The sequence below is a fragment of the Hippocampus bargibanti genome, linkage group LG10 (assembly GCF_051943395.1).
Source record: "Hippocampus bargibanti isolate YZ-2025 linkage group LG10, ASM5194339v1, whole genome shotgun sequence".
NCBI classification, from domain to species: Eukaryota; Metazoa; Chordata; class Actinopteri; order Syngnathiformes; family Syngnathidae; genus Hippocampus; species Hippocampus bargibanti.
The window spans coordinates 11,275,869-11,294,216 of NC_142743.1; the positions used below are offsets into that span (position 1 = coordinate 11,275,869).

An 18,348-nucleotide genomic window follows, 5' to 3' on the forward strand; every position below is an offset into this window, starting at 1 on the left:
CTATCTATCTGCTATCTAGCTATCTTGCGAGCTATTAGCTATCTATTTGATGTGGCTGCCGCTGCTCACGCACGGAAAAAAAGTATCCCGCAAAAAGGGATCTTGAGAATTTTGAAAGGCGCTTACATATGAAATGTATGATTATTATTTTTAGTTGCTTCAGTGCTATATTTTGTATAGAATGTATTTTTAAGGCTTATATAAGTATGTTTAAGGTTTATATAAGTATGTTTAAGGATTGTGTCAGTAACCTGTATTGGTTTGGCCTGAAAAATGTACATTTAATAAAATATATGCTCTATTAAGATATGTACATGAACAACTATAGAGAATACTACATACGTTACTACAAAAGTGTTCGTATGTACTGTTGTTCGTGACTCGAATGTTCGTAAATAGGGGAGTGTCTATATTATAATAAACAGTATCAGATTCAGCACACAAATATTTTGGTTCTTACAGGTTAGCCAAATGACAAAATGAACCGGCAAATGAACCACGAATTAATCTGAAAGACGGTTTTTCCACTTTCAGTTAGAATTTGCGAAAGAACCAAAAAAAAACATATCGGTGAGATGAATTGTTCCAATCTGTGTCAGAAATGCCAAATCCCACCTGTTCAATGCGGGCTACATCCTCTGGAATTTGAACCACTTTAGGGTGTCATTAAAAAAAAAAGATGGAACTGTTTTTTTATACAGTAAAGTCTCGTTATATCGATATTCTCGGGAGTCAAAATATCGTTATAACCGGACTATCGATATATCCGATCCTGGGGACGGGGGGGGAGAATGCGTAAATGGAGCATCTTTGTTATGGCATGTAATTTCATCATTGGGTTCATGGATTGCGTATTTAACATGTTTTTTTGTACAGTAGTGAAGTGAAAAATAAAGTTGTGCATATAATAATAAATAAAAACGTCTTCACACTTTTTAATGACTATTTCCTTTCAAAAATGCAACCAACCAATGCTAAATCGTCAAGTTCTATTCACACAAAGCCACGAACGCCAGCATGTACAATCATATGAAAAACAGTGATTGTTGCAAGCAATAAAGATATCTGGATGCAACACAATTAAATACTGTACATGGATGTATTTTCATGTTTATGACGTGGAAGAAAATGTGAGCAAAAAAATTGACCGAAAAAAATAATTAATTAATTTCAATTACATCAAGTGTTTGTCCATCCTAATAGAACCCCCCCCAAAAAAAAAAAAAAAAAAAAAAAAAAAACAGCTCAAGCCTTCCTTTCAATGAGCAGCTTGGCTCATGACCCCCCCCCCCCCCCCCGCCCCGCACCCACTCTACCCCCCATCCTTCCTCTTTGTACTGTAACTATGCAGGTCTACTTTACCAACCTCCTACACTGGGGACCATTAATATTTCAGCGCTGTCAGATACATGCATGCACCCACAGCAGAAAGAAATAATGAGCTTCTGAAGAAATATGAAACAGCAAAAGAAGGAGAAGGAGGGGGAGGAGAAGGAGGATGAGGAGGAGGGATGAAGAGCAGTGACCATCACGCTTCACGCCACAGAGCGGCTATTGATTATAGCGCTTGCTTCTTTGCCCGACCAACAAAGTGGGCTCTGTTGATGCGTTGGGCAATTCTGGACACAGCCGGCGGCGTTTGCACCCATGTTTCACTCGTGTGGTCTTATTGTCAACCCAACCCCAAAAAATGGTGGGCCAAATTGTGGCAGCTATTCATCTTTTAACTCACTAAGGGAATGTTGTGCGATCGAAGACTTTTGATGAATGCTAGTGTCGCGGTTGCTATGGCTAATTTCAGCAGTGCTAACGTGTCACATTCTCATTCATTATCCTTCATATAACAAAGGACGAGTCCCTTTTTCTTCTGAAATTGCCTGTTAACACTGCCATTTTCCCGTTCCGTATGTTCCGTATGCAACGGAATCAACGCACAAAGAGGGAGACAAAGTCCACCCGTAAATATGTTTCGCTTCGGCGCTAGTACCAGAGTGGTAACAGTTAGCAGCATTTCTTCAGCCTGTATGTCACGGAACGACCATAAAAAGTTGATTTTTGTCGTGAGGAAATGTTGGACATGTTTTAACATGTCTTTTTCGATCTTTTCAGAACCATGATGAAAATAAAAACAGACAAAATAACATTTGCAGTGTGCGCAGGCTTTCATGTTTTAATGTCACACCTACACGTAATCTTGTACACAGTTGAGGTAGCTGATTTATCAAAGTTATAGATAAGGGAGAAGAAAAAAACCTGTGTGTGAGAGTGAGAGAAAGAGAGAGAGAGAGAGAGAGAGAGAGAGAGAGAGAGAGAGAGAGAGAGAGAGAGAGAGAGAGAGAGAGAGAGAGAGAGAGAGAGAGAGAGCTCTCATTAGCTATCTTCAAATGTAGCATCAGAGCTAGCATATACTGAACGAGGAAGGGCCCTACAGTATTTGGTTACAGTAAAATCCTGTGAGGAACACATAGCCGTGTATAATACACCCCCGCCAACCCACCCCCATCTAAAATTAGCACACAAAAGCATTTTTTTTGCCTCTGTATTTGTGTATAAAACAGTGCCTCAATTTGCTAGCATGCTATAGTAGCGGAGTGACTAATAGGAGTGTATCAAGATTCAAAGCATCCCATTTTTTGTTTCAATGTTTTCAAATCCACATTTAAGGCTAATTAAATTTGTCCACAACACAAAAGGAATTGGAATTTGTGTTCGAATGATATTAGGCTGAAAAGAAACACGCTAACATGTTTAATTTAACTGATTTTTAAAATAAATTTCCAATTGACCAGAACTCGTCTTCTCTGAACTTTTGTTTCTTCTCAAGACTTTTCGCATGGACTTGTTTTCTCGGTGGTCGACTTTGCCCTTTACAAGTAGCAATATTTGTTATAATTAGCATTATTGCAAATATTTAATGACAAAAATGGAATCGAAAATATCTCAAAATTATATGGAACAATTTTTGCATTTCTCCAGAATACGGCAAAATAAGGCCGGTTGACAGGCATGGGTTGGAGTTGGGGGGAGGCTACAAAGGTAGTATCAATACAGTATAAGAGGTGCAGGCTATCCCATAATTCTTGGTCACTTTTCCACTATAACCACATCGACACGCAACGCGGTATAAAGCAGACCTGGCAATTTTCCCTCATCCGAGGCAGGATCAAAGTTACAACAGATGTGTCAAGCCGACTGCGTGTAAGGATATGTCGCGGCGGTGCATGGCTGTTCAGTATTATCATCCCTGATGGAGAATGGAGGTACAAATTCGCCTCGGCTATTACCGCGACTTCAGAGGTAGTCGAGGAGCTGTAACAGAGGCAGGACATGACTCTGTTTCTGATTAGGAAGTCGGCACCGGAGCCTTGAAAACAGAAGAGGGGGAATTAGTGACGAGCTTGGCGAGGCCTCTCGACTTGACCCTGCACGATCAGCGCCAGACCGCATGTGCCGAGTGAAGCCCCATGAGCAGGTGTGGCCCGACTGACCCGCTGGCCGACTGACTAACTCCAGGAGAGCAGCGAGAACCGGATTTGGTTAAGCCGGATCCGATTCCGCCGACTGTTGCCGTCTCTCCAGCCACAAACTCGGTTCAAGTCTTTCTGTCATCGTCACAGCCAAGACAATGAACGAAACTTAACACGGTTTTAGTTGGGGGTCCATTGCGAGCTGTCCAATCTCCATTTTTTTTTCTGTATATAATGGCCATTTGAATGCAGTTCGAAAGTTCATATGTGTTCATTTGGGAAAAGAAAACATTCTCCAAATCATCTCAATGTTTATCTAAAGCCATTAAAAATTTTCAAGGCACCCCTGCACTGCTCCTCCACAATATATCTTCAAAATGTAAAGAGCAAATATTCTCAAAATGAAATTCTATAAAACACAGACCTGCGCCAACAAGCCAAAATCGGAGCATCACCAAATTGTTTACACTTTCTGATAAAATGATTGCATTGAATACCCGTGAGAGAAAAAAAAATCAGTAGTCGCCTCGTGGTGTGAATTGATTGAAGAAGTACAAGAATGACCAATTACAATTAGAAATCCTCTCCACTCATTTCATGTCATGAAGAATATTGTGTAAACCCAAACCCTACCCAAAGTTTCATGCTCACTTCTGTCTCAAACTGTCTTTCAAATGTAAATAACCCATTGGATATACTACGGGTACTTCATTTCTTTCATGTTCATGTGGACATTCTCATAATTTAAAAAAATTACATTAAAGTCATGTAACATTGAAATCTAAATCTCCTAATTTTCTTCAATTTCATTCATCTATGATTCTATGATGACATACTGGGATTTTGATTCCATTTAGCTTTGTTTTGCAACTACAAACAAAACTGAATACGACAGTACTTTAACAGTCTTTCATGCTAGCATACACATACACATACACACATCTACCCTATTACCTATTCAGCTATCCACCTAGCCAGTTAGCTATCAAGCTAGCTAGCTAGCTATCTACCTATGTAGGGACTCAACTACCAAGCTAACTAGCTACCTACCTGCCTACCAACCTACCTACCTACCTAGCTACCTTACTACCTAGCTAGCTAGTGGATTATCAAGCTAGCGAGATAGCTAGCGGGATAGCTCCCTAGCTAGTCGTAATGAAGGTGTGTATGGACGTTCATCTCTTTATGACTGACTGGCAAACAGTTCAGGGTGCCCCCCCGTTGGCCTGGAGGCTAAACTACAAAGCCAGAAGCACTCAGAAATAAATCCCCAGTTACTTACAGTATGTCGCCAGATCTCGACTTCTGTTTCCTATATATATATAAAAAATAAAATAAAAAGACGCTCACAGTACGTTCGAACGGCGAGCACCATTTCGCCACATGAAAGGCACAGATAAGGTGATTGCAACCATATGGCATCATTACAGTTGTACATATGGAGCGGGTGTGTAAGCGGAAGCCCGGGCGTTGATGGCGCTGTTTAGAAAAAAAGAAGAAAAAAAAAAAGAAAGAGCTGAGCGAGTCAATGGCGGCACTACAAAGCCTTTGAAAAGGCCCAAGTGTTTCTCATGTGTGAGGTCCCCTTTGGCGCAAAGCACATCTTACGCCGCTCGGTAAAAGCTGCGCTGCAGATGACATCAATGTCACCGCGACTGGCTCACTTTATTGAGATCATCCAGCCGGAGAATTACTGAGCTCTACGATCACATGCGATCCAGCTGTTTCTCCTAGCATACCAAAAACCTTTGGAAGCTGCCCTCTCCAGGAAGTAGAAAAAAATCCTGGGACCCCCTGTAAAGGGAGACTTTTTTTTCCAAGGGCCCCTTTAGATGATCTACCATATCTACATTTACATTCTGAAGTTAATATATATATATATATATATATATATATATATATATATATATATATATATATATATATATATATATATATATATATATATATATATATATATATATATATATATATACAGTGATACTTGGGCTTACAAACTTAATTGCTTCCCAGAAAGTGTGTGTAAGGCGAAAAGTGTGTAGTCCGAACATTAATTTCCCATAGGAAACCATTAAAATGAGAATAATCCGTTCTCAGGTCCCCATAAAACTAATTTTCAACTAAATAAGCCATAAAACTACACACAATATATCTTATTTTATGTATAATAAATATGCTATGGTATTGTAATTAAATAAATAAACTACAGTATAATAAAGTCGTTTTATTTACCTTTGTGACAATAATGATAATAATACATTTCATTTATAAGTGCCTTTCAAAACTCTCAAGGACACTTTAGAGTAACAGGATATTTTTTCTGCGATGGTCGTTGATGGCTTGATGGAATGGATAGCTTTTTGCATAAAGTGTCTCAAGGAGCTCTGGGTTGTACAACTTAGAAGTTGTGATATTGTAACAGCAACAGATGCAGGCAGACACACTAGAAACTTCATTAATAACTGGTTCCCTTGCTTGTGTTTTCTCTTCAAATTGTACAGATGGGTTGTGCGGGTTATTTGTGGAGCCTGATTGATGGGATATTTTAACTTTGCAGTCTACACTCTGCATTTGAACTCAATAAAGTTGAAACGAGTCCAAATGTCACTGTGTTTTCTATCCATTTTCTCACCATTTCGCTTTTCTTTTTCTCAATTTTGTTTTTTGTTTCAAGCTCTGTTGTCTCCCTTCTGTGTGTGTGTGTTTCTGTTTCTATAAGCCCTCCCCCCGCTCACTGCCGCGTGTATCCCGCTGAGATGTCCCCTCCCTCCTCTACCACGGATCTTGACCAATCACGTGCGCCTTTAACCGAAGACTGGAGGCGGGGAATAGAAGACAAAAAAAAGTCGGCTGCCATTTTCAGCTCTTTTTAGGTGCTCCAAGAATAGGCTCGTTCGCGAATGACACATCACTCATTGTGGCGCTCAGTGTGTTTCCCGAAAAATAGTTTGTATGCCAAGATATATATTCTCACAAATTTAACGTTCGTAAGGCGAAATGTTTGCGAGCTAAAATGTTCGTAAACTGAGGTATCACTGTACATACATATACACTAAGCAATAAGGTGGAAAAGGAAAAAATGACGCGTCAGTCTGAAGATGTACAGAAGGTGATCCCTTTTTGATGATATGAGACGATGACTCATTGCGCGCTGACAAGGTATGGATTGCGGAGGCCATTTTGAGAAAATTTCTGCTCCAAAACAAATCTACCAAATGTTTTTTTTTTTGGGGGGGGAGCCCACGAATGTCTTACTGGGAGGTCGTAGACCGTCACCATTAAGTCCATCCAGCGTGTACATGGATGCTTGTTGGTAAAGGCAGTGTTCTCAATAGCTCGATAACGGGGATCCTCCATAGTAGCGCTGATGGCATGAGTCGAGGACACCCGAGCGGTCCGACCAAATCCAGTTAGGTAAACCCGGGTTAGTGATTCCACGCTGCGAGACATTGCCTGGCTCGATCCGTCACATTCCCGCTACATCAAAGGGAAATATGGGGGCACTGTAACACCCGTGCCGCCCTCCCCGCACCCTCCATTTTCCCATCTTTCTTGCCACAAGGAAATTGAGCATTGACAGGGCGAAAGACTTTGGAGACGGAGAAAGCAAGAGTATGGCGGCTATAATTCTCTCAATGGCGGAGGCCAGTTTTTGCGAACTGCCCCCTCTGGTTGAAACCGGTATTGCACCCGATAACTCTAGTACTACTACTACTACTACTACTACTACTACTACTACTACTACTACTACTAATACTACTACTACTACTATAATAATAATAATAATAATAATAATAATAATAATAATAACATACATTTGAGTTTCAAGCGCCTTTCAAAACTCTCAACGACACTTTACAGTCACGGGATAAGAACTCTTTTTTTTTTCTATGTTCAACGTTTAGGGTGGTTTACTCTGGTATTCAAGATTGGAAAGGGGAGGAAAAAGGTAGACTATGGTCTTCGAATTGCCATCACAATGTGAAACAAGAACAACAACGCAGCAAAGAGGCGGTTGTATTCCGGAGAAAAATGGTCTTAATGGCAAACTCCACCCGCAAGGCCGTTGCAGCACTCAGAAGCTTCTACAGTACAGATGGAGATCACCTGCCCGTCAAGCAAAAAAGCATACTTCCGTTCTCTTTCTTTCTTTTTTTTCTTTAAAAATTAAACATGTGGATGTTTTTTTTTCTTTTGCTAGGCAGAGCCAGGACATGACGGCGGCAGACTATTCCTGGAATAGTCCCATTCCACGGTCTTTATTTAGAATCAGTCATTTCGAAATCCCAATTTAGAGTTTAAGCGACTCAGAAAAAAAAACATCCTCTTCAAAGCCGCCAACATGCCAGATTCCCCTCCCTATGCCCGTCATGATATCCTGAAGGTTTGGCAGGTTGAGTCTGACTCAAACGGTTCACACGTCATCTGTGAAATCGTGCCAAAAAAAATAAAAATAAAAAATCTTAACACAAATCACCTGTTCACGAGTGCGTTTTGCACAGAAACGCGGGTGTCTGCACAATGCGACGAGATGGCACTTCAATGTATTTGGTCAATTTTTATTCACAGACGGATATTAATTTCTACATCAAAGTGTCAATCATGTTGACTTCAAATACAGATTTGCTCAATCCCAATAAAGGCCAATTCGACCGCTCTCGAGTCGTCTGTGTATCGTGTAAAAAGACACACACAAAAAAAAAACCACATAAAAATCTGCTGACAATCAAGCGGCTCCCGACAGCTCTGTCACGGCTGGACGGCATGTGTGCAGGAATGTCATGGTGAATGGAAATCAATCCAAAACGACTGTGACGGGGGCTGGGGGGTTGGTGGTGAGCTAGGACGATGGAGGGGAATGAAAAGAAAGACGGAGCCTTTGATGTGAGGGAAAACTGATCCCAGGCCTGCAGATATACTGCGGCGACCGCGACGCTGCCATCGGGTGAGACTACTGTTTTATTCAAGACGGATCCAAGAGAGGAAGAGTGGGGCGGTTGGGGGTTGGGGCTGTCAAAAAGAAAAAAAAAGAGACAATAAAACAATTGGCAGCAAGCAACCCCGGCTGGGCCTCGTCTATTCCGTCTGTTGGTAAAGGTAATTTCCTTTGGTGGCTCTCCAAGCAGACCTCCTCAAGCGCTTCCATGTGATTGCAGACATGAAGAATTCGACCAGCATGTGGATAGAAGGTGTATTTTTTTTTTCAGTTCACAAAATTGGATTGTGAAATGAATTGTGTCTTGAAGCAATCAAATCAAAATGGAGTGCACTGCTGCTTAGCTGCCAGATATATATATATATATATATATATATATATATATATATATATATATATATATATATATATATATATATATATATATATATATAGAGAGAGAGAGAGAGAGAGAGAGAGAGAGAGAGAGAGAGAGAGAGAGAGAGAGAGAGAGAGAGAGAGAAATATCAACCAGCGTCATCATAATACGGCGACCACCTGCAATTTGTTGTGATTTCACAAAGGGTTGCACCACCACGACACCCAGCAGCAACGATTAGCCTCTGAACCCGTTCAAAATAATCAAATGTCAAATCTTGCCAAGAATGAAGACGCAAGTAACTTCAAAGAAACACAAACATCCAATGGGTTGTGTCATATTGCAAAATAATGTGCCAAGTGCCGACGGCAATGCCGCAGGTCGTCCCAGGTGGTATACGGAGACATGCGTGGACATAACAGCATTAGTGTGGACAGCTGCGAGGGGACACAGGAAGCCGTCAGTGACGGATCTGCAGCTGGACTGATATTTAGGGCCATTACACGGGGAGGCTCTGGACCACACTACTTCCTCAATTGCCGGAAAAGTAGCCAATCATCACACAGTGTTCATATTTAAATATCGGACTTTTCATACATCTTTCAGAAAACACTCGCTCAACGAAAACACTTCCAATTCCATTTTTTTTTTTTCATTTCTTGTGGCTTTTATTCCAAAAGAATGAACAGCCTCAAAGAGCTTGTCTCTCATCATCAATATTAAGGGAGAAGGTTTGTATGATTTAGAGCACTGGTGTCAAAATCAATCTGGCCCGCCACATCATTTTATTCGGTCCGCAAAAGCAAATCAAGCATGTCAAGTTCCTTGAAGCTTGCAAGAGTCCGAATCAAAATTTCAAATTGTCCATTGTAAACCATAAGAGTCTTTATATTTTACTTCAGATTTGAAAAGTTATTTCTTCATCTGTTTAGCGCTCGATATGTCATATGCGAAGGGGATCAAACATTCTAATGGCTTCCTCAAATTCATAACCCGAGAGGAAACCGTAACTGCAATGTGGCCTACGGCAAAAAAATGACACCCTTGATTTAGAGTGAATATCAAAATAAATTCAGTTTCCCCAACACCCACAGGAAGCAAAGTCTGGATTTTAGTTGGTACTGACCGTTCTGGGCATGGGAGGCGAGAGGGAGCCATTGGTCATGTAGGAGTCGTTCATGTTGCCCATCATGATATAGCTGGGGTAGCTTGGGTAGCCGTGGCCTTTGCTGTACAGGTCCTGATGTTTCACTGATTCAAAAAATTAAAAAAAATAAACAAAATAAAATATGAGCAGCCATGTCATGGCACATGAAACAAATACTATAACTGTACTGAAACAGAAGTCTAAGATATACAATACGTACCTAATCCGCGACAGACACAATAAATAAATAAAAACAAATAAATAAATAAGCAATCAAAGAAATGAATGAATATGGAAATCCCAAAAAATAAATTAATAAACAAGTAAATGAATATGTAAACAATAAATAAATAAATAAGTGAATAAAAAAATAATAAAATAAATGAATAAGTAAACAAAAATACACAAATACATAAATCAATGAATAAATAAAAACATAAGTGAATGAGTAAGTAAAGAAAATCAAATAAATACATAAATAAAAACATGAATAAATAAATACAGAAATAAATAAATGAATACGTAAACAAAAATACATAAATAAAATTAATAAACAAGAAATAAATGAATATGTAAACAAATAAATAAATACATAAATAAGTGAATAAAAAATAAACAAAATAAATGAATAAGTAAACAAAAATACACAAATACATAAATCAATGAATAAATAAAAACACAAATAAGTGAATGAGTAAGTAAACAAAAACAAATAAATACATAAATAAAAACATGAATAAATAAATACAGAAATAAATAAATGAATAAGTAAACAAAAATACATAAATAAACAAGTGGATAAATAAATAAAAACATGAATACATGAGTAAATAAACATAAATAAATAAATACACAAATAAATAAATAACTATGTGAATAAATAAGAATCTAACACAAAAATATTTTTTTTGACACAGACATTCTCTCAAGCATTTTTGTGAATTGCGACATTTCTCTATATGATGCTTATTCTGAGGAAGAAATTGTGACGACTGTACTTGTGGTTTTTTTTTTAAAGAATACATCTTTGTTTCTGTTTGGGGTGGTCATATGACTGGTCGCTCATGGTTACATTGGATGGGCAAAGTTGCGTGACAAAATTCTTGCTAACCAACCAAAACATTGCGCAACAAAACTATTCTGACTAGTATGATTCATCCCAAATGTTCTGAAGTCGACGCATCATGTCTTTTGTCAATAAATCACACTGACGAATAATATCGTTTTAACCCGAGGCCCATTTGTCCCCCGCCGGCCTTTTGTCGGAGGCCTCACAATGGACTCTGACTAAATGATATTATGTGCGGGGGGAACAATGGGAGCCCCTCTGTGCCAATTAGCAACAATTAGAAGAACGTACAGAGTGTGTCAAAACAGGAGACGCCCCAACTGTTCCTCAATGACCCGACGAGAAGAATAGGAGGAGGAGGAGCCGGCGCTTGATACAAGAGGACTCAATTCAGCGCCACTCGCCACTCAACTGTGTCATAAAGCCAAGGGGCGGGTGTGGGGGGTGTTGGTGCTATTTAGACCGACGGCAACATAGAACTTGTTGTGAAGAAAGACAGTGTTTGGTTTGAGAGCTGGAATGGGGTGAAAGAGAGGAAGGGGCGAAAGGGTGGGGGGCTGAAAGGGGAGGCACACTCCGCCTCAAAGGCTTCAGCGATGACGCGCCAAGGCGGGGGTCAGGCCACAATAGGCCCGCGTGGTCCTCGAGTGGAGCCCGCGGGTGACCCCGACGTGGCGTTTTTTGAGACCAATGCGTGACGGTTAACAGCTGGGCTGATCTAAATTTACAGACGGGACCGTCCAATAAAAATAAATAAATAAATCTATGAATAAATATTCTGATGATAGAGTGAGAAAAGAATGACTTGAAAAGGTAACATGGTGAAGCAGTGGTTGGTATGGCCGCCTCGCAGTGCAGTAGTTCTGGGTTCAGACTTGAACTTCGGCCTTCTGGTCTTTGGTTTTACGCAGAAAGGCAACACATGGTTTTTATCAGTCCACACGGTATAGTTATCTTAATATTCATATTTATTTATTTATTTTTAAATATATATGTACATTCTATTCTTGATTTGAGAGCAAGTCGGTGGAAAAAACATGGAGGTTCCTGCAGTAAGACATTAAGCTATTTCCGAACTATGGCTGGGTCTTGGCAGCCATATTGTGTATGAAATCATCTTTCTTTTCTTATTTTGTTCACTCCATGACTGATTCGATGTGAACCGCCAACGTTTGGCATTCAGAAATTGAATTGTGGATTCTGCTTATGACCTAAATCTATACAATAGCTAACTTCTTTTTAAATAGAACAAGAGTTTATTCATGTTTATAATTATGGTTATTATTATATATATCAGATAGCTGTCATTTGTCATTTATCGCGAGCAAAATTAGCATCTTTAGCTAGCTTCCAACATTAGCGAGGTTGTGGGAACATGTTGTTGTGATAGCATTCGTCAAGCACACGCTAGCTAGCTCTTAGGCATCGTGTAGCACGCACAAAGATTTTTTTTCTTCTTCTCTGTACAAATACACTGAAAGATCATAAAACTGGAAAACTATTTTGTGTGTGGCGATTTTTTTTTTTTTTAGTGTTGCATTTCTGTCTTAGCTCTTCGGGATAACATGGCTGACTCGACTCAGTACAACCACTCTCTGTGTTCAGAAAAGAATGAAACTATTTTGAGGGCAAAAAAGTTCGTCAGAGCTCGGCGGTTCAAATTCTGGTTCTGACTTTTTTGTGTTTAAGTATAATTATGATTCTTGTAACTTTGTTTGTGTTATGGTGGTAGCGTGCGGGAGATAATAAAAAAAAAATCACAACATTGCAAGTTTCTAGTCATGTTGAGGCCCTTATTGTGGATTCTGCTTATGACCTAAATCACTGGTTAAAATATACAATAGCTAACTTCTTTTTAAACTAGAACAAGAGTTTATTCATGTTTATAATTATGGTTATTATTAATATTCCTGTCATATTCCTGTTGCTCAATACAGGGTTATGAAAGTTGTTTTTTTTTGTCCCTCAAAGACAGCTTATTTTGTGGTTGTTTTAGTTTTAAAGTGGTTAACTTATTGTTACACTTGTAACAACTTCCAGGCAAGAACTAATCAAGAGTATAAAGTTTGATTTGGGTGTTTAATGTTTTTATATTTTGTATTTTTTTGTTTTGATTTGGGTGTTTATTTTTTTCTCCATTTTATTTATGTATTTATTTATTCATTTAGGATTTGGGAGTTTGTTTAAGCTGTTTTTAGAACAGTTTGAAATGCAAGAAACTGGGTGCAAACAATTATGTATAACAATGTCCGTGAGGTGATTTTTGAGCACCGTATTGCAAAAGACCTTTTTTTTTTACATTTCAAAGCTGAGTGAGTTTTGAGACAGGAACTCGTGCCTTGAAATAGAAGATGTAACCTTCTTCTTCTTTTCCTTTCGGCTTTTCCCTTCAAGGGGTCGCCACAGCAAATCAGTAACCTCCATCTTCAGAGGTATGATCCGCATGTTTGTTTTGGCCAAGCTTTTACGTCGGATGCCCTTCCTGACACAAACCTCTGTATTTATCCGGGCTTGGGACCGGCACAAGAAGACTTATGTCCCCTTGTGGCTAGAGGACAAGCAACTCGCTCAGTAAAAGGCTCCCAAACACAGAATGGTCATCGGCACAGCAACAATCTAAAAAGCAAAACTATACTCACCATTTTTATTATTATTATTATTATTATTATTATTATTATTATTATTATTATTATTATTTATTAACACATCAAATAAATGTAATGACTGCTGTTTCAAAACATTCAAAAACACGTCTCCCCCATTCCTGGCAGGCACAGGAAGGAGAAATGAATCTTTTTTTTTTGCGTCACACTCACCATCGTCGGGATGCTCTCTGTGCTTTTCGTGATAGGAGTCTTGGGACTGTCTTGCCGCCTGGGTGAAAAAAAAGAAGCCAGATTAAAAAAAAAGAAAGAAAGAGAGGAGAGAAATTGAATGGCGGGGAATTGATTGGGAAGGCCTTCAGACATCGTTCGACACGCAGCGCCGCTGATGTGGTCAGAAGACAGCAGAATAACATGGCCTGGGGTGAATGTGATGCTTTATCATTATTTTTTTTTCACTTGTCAACAAGACACACACACACACACACACACACACACACACACACACACACACACACACACACACACACACACACACACACACACACACACACACACACACACACACACACACACACACACACACACACACAGAGACATGCACACACACAAGCATCTCTCCCACTTAATTAAGCCGCCACGGCCTTAAGGGGCTTTTACAAATGAATTTGTTTTCCTATGAGTTCACCCATTTTCATTCCAGACGGCAATCTTACATCAATTAAAGTCGTCATCGTTTTTGATTTCTATATGTATATTTCGTTTAGATTTTTTTTTTTCATTAAAAAATGGATTTAAAACACCCAGTTTTTGTCTGGATTGATGAGAGCAAGTAATACAGACACATACACAAACACGCTCACACACCGATGGGATGGCTTCCAGCTGTGTAAGAAGGAACTTCTCATGCATCCTAATTAACATTTATTTCACATCAGCATCGCGTTTCGGAACATTTTGCAGTCTCAGGCCAAATGGTGTGTCTCCAAATTTCATTAACACGGCGGATAATGACAGAATATACCAAAAATGTCCTCATTTTTAAGTTCTGCCTCAATATTTGCACAAGTTTTGAGTGTGTGTGTGTGTGTGTGTGTGTGTGTGTGTGTGTGTGTGTGTGTGTGTGTGTGTGTGTGTGGTTTGAGGGGGATGCATCAAAAAATTATAAGATTTTTTTAGGAAATAGGTCACATTTAATTAATCATGTCCTTTATTTAAAATATTCAAATTAAGAAAAAATATGTCATTTATTTCAAAGAAAATCTGAGAAATATTTAGAAAAACATCAGAAATATTTCCAACCATGCAAATATTTGTTCAACATAGTGAACATATTCGCAAATGTCATTTGTTTCGATCCAACTAGCGTAGCACCTTTCACTAGATTGAATGCCGAGGTGTTTTCGTGTTAAGATTGCAGGCCCAGGTAAGGTTTCCACCTGCTCATTCTGCATTGTGACATTTGTCATGACGTCACCTCGCGTAACATTGCTTGCCTTTTACTGATTTTGTTGCAAAATGCACATTTTTAAATATTCAAAATGGACACAGACATATTCAAAATTGACATTTTTTTTAATTAATATTTCGCCTTGATATGATCAAATATGACAAGCTCTTATCGTGTCCATTGGATTGCATTTCAAAATTTGATATTGGCAACTTTAAAAAGGCCTTTATGTATCGAGACAATTGATTAGTCATATTCAAAAAAAACATGCTTTTGATTACCTAAATTGCATACCGTGCTGGGTGGTCAATTTACGGCCGGTGGGCTAGAAAGCAGCCCCTCTTTAGGCAACTGCTACTCATTAAAAAAAAGTCAGTAAAGAAAACCCCACACAGAATGATATAAAATGTTGATTGTGAATTGACTAATGGGTCTTATTTCTAAGTTAAATGATGATTTTTGTTTGAAGGAAACAGAGGTTGAGGCTTCACATTTTTTTTTCTTTTGCGTTTGGGCTGACCAAGTGACTCACATCGTGGCTGTTACTGTTGGGGCTTCCCTCGGACTCGTTGACCAGCGAGGACTTGATGTCAGCCAGGTCTCCCTCCTCCTCCGAGTGGCTGAGCTCAGCGAAGATCTGCTCCTTGTGAGGCTCCCCCTCGTCCTTGAACGGGATCATTTCGTCCGTGGCACACAACTCCGGATCCCCGCCGCCGCCTGACAACTGAGGCATGTCGTCTCACCCTCGTTTTTTTTCTCTTTTTTGGGGGGGCACCCAAAATCCTGTCTGCCACCCCTCTTCTTGGAAAAAAAACTGCCAAAAATGTAAGGGTGGGTATAGGAACTCCTGGTGGGTAAGAGGCAAGTTGCTGACCCCCTGCTGAGGGGAAATAAGACACAAAAAGCTGGCAAAAATCACAGCGTGTCACTTAAAAATGATTTATCCACACATAAATGACTGGGTTTGGAAAAAAAGTGGATGTAATAGTCCCTTTAAGGATCCCGATGGAGAAGTCAAAAAAAGTGTGCGGATGTGCGCATCCGCGCTTCTACTAATTGGAAGCAAAAGCAAAAGAAAGGGTGATGTACAAAGCAAAACACAAACACACTCACACACACAAACACACATATACACACACACTCAGTGGAGAAGACTTTCCCGAGCGCTCCTGCAGCGTTTCCACGGTGAAATGTAACCGGTGTGTGTGAGCGTGTGTTGGTCATAGAGCTTTCTCCCTCCTCCTTTTTCCTCCTCCTCCTTCGCTCCAGTCAGCACTGATTGACACTCCCACTTTAGTTCTCCCAAACAAATGGGCCGAGCACACAAGCCCACGCGTGGACCGAGGGCTTAAAACAAGCATGCGTGGAGGACTGAGGGGGGTCAGGGGTCATTCTTGGAAAGACCTGCAAGACCGGTAAGAAAGTTGAGCCACTGAGAACTCATTTTGAAATCTTTATGGTAGAGAAAAATGGAGTGTGATTTTTTTTGGGTTTTGTTTTGAGAGAAATTTGTTTGGATTTGTTTGGGTTACTTCAATTCGGCGTTATATGAGATATGAGTGTTTGGGTGAAACTATTTGCAATATAAATGCCCAAAAATGCGTTATGTACAGTGACGTGCAGTCAAGGGAGGCAGGTGAGACCGTGCCTCACTTGTCATCATCAATATCAAATAAAAAAGAAATTAAACAGTTATATTTATTTAGTGATTTGGACTTTAAAGTTCTTTTCCATTTAACTTCACAATTTTTGGATTTTTTTTCAAATTCGATGAATTTTCACATTTACCGTTCAAGTACTAAGCGGTGAGGCAGCAGCCGGCTGAGCCTCACCATGTATTGCGCAATGACAATGCTAACCGCTAATTGCTGTCCCTCTGCATATCGCTATTAAAGTGTTCAAACACTTTTAGTAGATGAACTAAAATTCTCCACTGCCTCCTGAGACAGAGAGACTTTTAAAAGCGAAGAAAGATAAGGAAGGCTTCTACAAAGAAGTTATCGATGCCTTTTTTCAGAAGGAGCGGCGCATGGACTTCATTTATAAGTAAAGGTAACACGATAAAAACGTTTTTTTTATTATTTTTTTCTATGCTACAGTTTGTATATATAAAGAATGCTGACATGAAATTTTAAACAAAATACGTTAACTGGTGCCAATCAAATGGTGAATAAGCTACTCTAGAGTTCATATGTTTGTAAATCTGACTGTAATTACGTCAGTGCCTCACCAGCCATCAACCTCACCGCACGTCACTGGTTATGTATAATATCAAAACTGCTGGGCTAGAAATTGGATCGAAATATACAAATGTACAAAAGTACAAAATAAAAAACAAAAACACAAAAATACACACAACAACAATAATAACAACAATAATAATAATAGTAATAATAATAATCATCCTCATCATAATAATAATAAAGATTTACAAAATCTAAAAATACAAAAATACAAATGTACAAAAGTACAAAATAAAAAACAAAAACACAAAAATACACACAACAACAACAACAACAATAATAATAATAATAATAATAATAATAATAATAATAATAATAATAATAGGGCAGCCCGGTACCCGAGTGGTTAGCACACTGGCTTTACAGTGCAGAGGTCGCCGGTTCGCGTCCCGGTCCGGCCTCCCTGTGTGGAGTTTGCATGTTCTCCCCGGACCCGCGTGGGTTTTCTCCGGGTCCTCCGGTTTCCTCCCACACTCCAAAAACATGCATGGCAGGCAGATTGACCACTCCAAATTGTCCCTAGGTGTGAGTGTGAGAGTGACTGTTGTATGTCTTTGTGTGCCCTTAGATTGGCTGGCAACCAATTCAGGGTGTCCCCCGCCTCGTGCCCGAAGACAGCTGAGATAGGCTCCAGCAACCCCCGCGACCCTAATGAGGAATAAGCGGTACGGAAAATGAGATGAGATGAGAGAGAGATAATAATACTAATAATAATAATAATAATAATAATAATAATAATAATAACAATAATAATAATAAATAGGAAAGTTGGGTCAAATTGACCCAAGTTAGCAGCTCAGACCAATTTGTGACCCGGTCGATTTTTTAAGGGTGTATTTGTGACTGTCAATATTCACCCGGCTGGCACAGTCATTCAACATTTCCCATTCAAAGTTTTGTTTTTCGCCACGGAAATGGTAGCGCATGTCACAAAAATGCACCACGGTAACGATACAAATGTGGTGCTCATCGATTTCCTCTTGTGTTGCAGTCTTTCAGGCACGCACGAGAACCTCAGTCCGTCTGAGCCGGGCTCAACTTTATAAAGTGCAGTGAGGGAGGAAAGGGGAGGTGA

The 18,348-nt window shown here is 39.5% G+C and overlaps 1 protein-coding gene across 6 annotated transcripts in view; it reads right to left on the reverse strand.

Annotated features, from left to right (window-relative positions):
• The window catches only part of lef1 (lymphoid enhancer-binding factor 1), a 63,170-nt gene extending 46,753 nt beyond the window's left edge, over positions 1–16,417 (reverse strand). For 2 of the 6 annotated variants that reach the window (XM_089005897.1, XM_089005896.1), the window contains exons 1-3: positions 15,563–16,399; positions 13,794–13,851; positions 9,888–10,012 (exon numbers count right to left, since the gene is read on the reverse strand). In XM_089005897.1, coding sequence (XP_088862023.1) covers positions 9,888–10,012; positions 13,794–13,851; positions 15,563–15,763 — 384 coding nt within the window. In that variant the 5' untranslated portion in view covers positions 15,764–16,399. Of the gene's footprint in view, positions 1–9,887; positions 10,013–13,793; positions 13,852–15,562 lie in introns of all 6 variants that reach the window. The other 4 variants (XM_089005900.1, XM_089005899.1, XM_089005895.1 and 1 more) reach the window with 3 other exon arrangements.
• Positions 16,418–18,348: the final 1,931 nt, after the last annotated feature.